The 1,577-nt window shown below is 48.8% G+C and overlaps 1 protein-coding gene across 1 annotated transcript; it reads right to left on the bottom strand.

Annotated features, from left to right (window-relative positions):
• Positions 1 to 579: 579 nt before the first annotated feature.
• On the bottom strand, positions 580 to 1,128 carry LOC142340378 (uncharacterized). The gene has a single exon (XM_075390956.1). It carries the CDS (start codon positions 1,126 to 1,128, stop codon positions 580 to 582), a length of 549 nt encoding a protein of 182 aa, XP_075247071.1.
• Positions 1,129 to 1,577: the final 449 nt, after the last annotated feature.

Here is a 1,577-nt window from a genome sequence, read left to right on the forward strand (position 1 = left end):
AAATAATCTGTCCTGTTTCTGTAGGAGTCCGCTGTTGGTTTATGCGGAGGAATTGAGCATTCCAGTGTTCTTAGCGAATTGTATAATATTCGCTGGGTTGTTGAAGGGGTCCCCAACATCGACCCCGTTGGAGAGGCTCGCTTCTTGCCATTTGGGGCAGCGTATGAGGTAATGAATTGCCGTCTCGTCTTCTTCAGAGCAATTGGGACAGAGAGCTGAGTTTGAATTGCCGAATCGGTGTTTGCATTCCTGCAGTTGTTCACACCTATTCGCTCGTAGCCTATGCAGTATTACTTCCTCAGATCTGCTAAGTGTGGAGCAATATGGAGGTGGTACTCCTCCGCAGAACCGATGGTAGTCAGAATCTTCTTTTCGATGTTGGTCGTAATCTTGTCTCTTTCTTCTGTTCCTTTCTCGTTGAATCTTGTCTTTTGTTCCGCTCGGGTGCGAATTTCCAATCTTGGTGCAGTATCCAGAGCCAGCTGATCGCCAGTCTTGCCTGAATTGCGTTGCTCTCTCAGTTTCAGACGTTTCCTTGGTGGCGGCAAAGAGATCCCGAAGGTGGCTATTTCTCGACATTTATGAGTACTTCGAGAAAGTTTTGGCAGCTTCTTCTTCAATGACTTGCTTGATGGTGGGTAGGTCGGCCTCAACTCTGCTGTACACCACGTTAGTTTCCACAAGAAGTCCAGTTATGATACAAGACGCTCTTGAGTTGCAAGATTCTAACTTAGATAACGCGGTGTCTGTGAGAAAGCTTCCCCATGTTCCAATTCTGTAGAGGCTTCCTGGCCTGACGTAGCTGACGTAAAGTCTTCGGAGATCCGAAGCTCGGGGGCCCCAGGATTTTCCTTCAAGGCATTGAAGGATCTGTAGTCTCCCTCTGAGGCTTTTAGCTGGCGTCTCGGCTTGTTTGGTGAATGAGCATTGAGGGTCGAACTCGATTCCCAAGATCTTCGGGTTCTTGGAGTATTCCACTGGTGTATCACAGAGCTGAAATGGGGGTTTAGACTTGCCGCCGGTTTCTCTAGGGTCCAAAGAGAACACAACCGCCTCCGTTTTCTCTATACTAATCTCCATGGAGAACTGGTTGGCCCAAGACTCGAGTGTAGAAAGTGCTTTCTGCATCTTACGCGCCCCGTCTTCAGGTTTTTGGGTTCCCAAGTTGAAGGTAATGTCATCCGCTTAGACATCCACAGTGACGTTTGAGGTTTCGTTGACTTCTCGAATCAACTTCGAGGTCCCCAGAACGAACAAGAGCAGGGAGAGCGGGCTATCTTGGGGAACCACTTTTCGGCTCCTAGTCTCGTTCCCTTTAACAGCTTCCCGACGATCGGATAAGAATGAACGGATCCACTGGAGACTGGTCACAGGAAGCTGCATTTCTGCCAAATCCATGAGCAGCCCTCCTCGCCGGACTCTGTCAAACGCAGCTTTCAGGTCGATTGCCACCAGCAGTTTCCTCATCTTCTTTTGCAGGTTATTGAATGTTCTCTGTGCTATGCTGGTCAGAGCAGACAGTGGAACGTCCGGGTCTAAACCCCGACTGTTGACCTGGTATGTGATAGTTTTTTTAA

This window comes from Convolutriloba macropyga, chromosome 5 (genome assembly GCF_964194025.1).
Source record: "Convolutriloba macropyga chromosome 5, txConMacr16.3, whole genome shotgun sequence".
In the NCBI taxonomy this organism is placed as follows: Eukaryota; Metazoa; Xenacoelomorpha; order Acoela; family Convolutidae; genus Convolutriloba; species Convolutriloba macropyga.

Bases quoted from the DNA above. Each gene is read 5' to 3' on its own strand.
- LOC142340378 (XM_075390956.1), bottom strand. From the start codon at position 1,128: ATGCAGAAAGCACTTTCTACACTCGAGTCTTGGGCCAACCAGTTCTCC.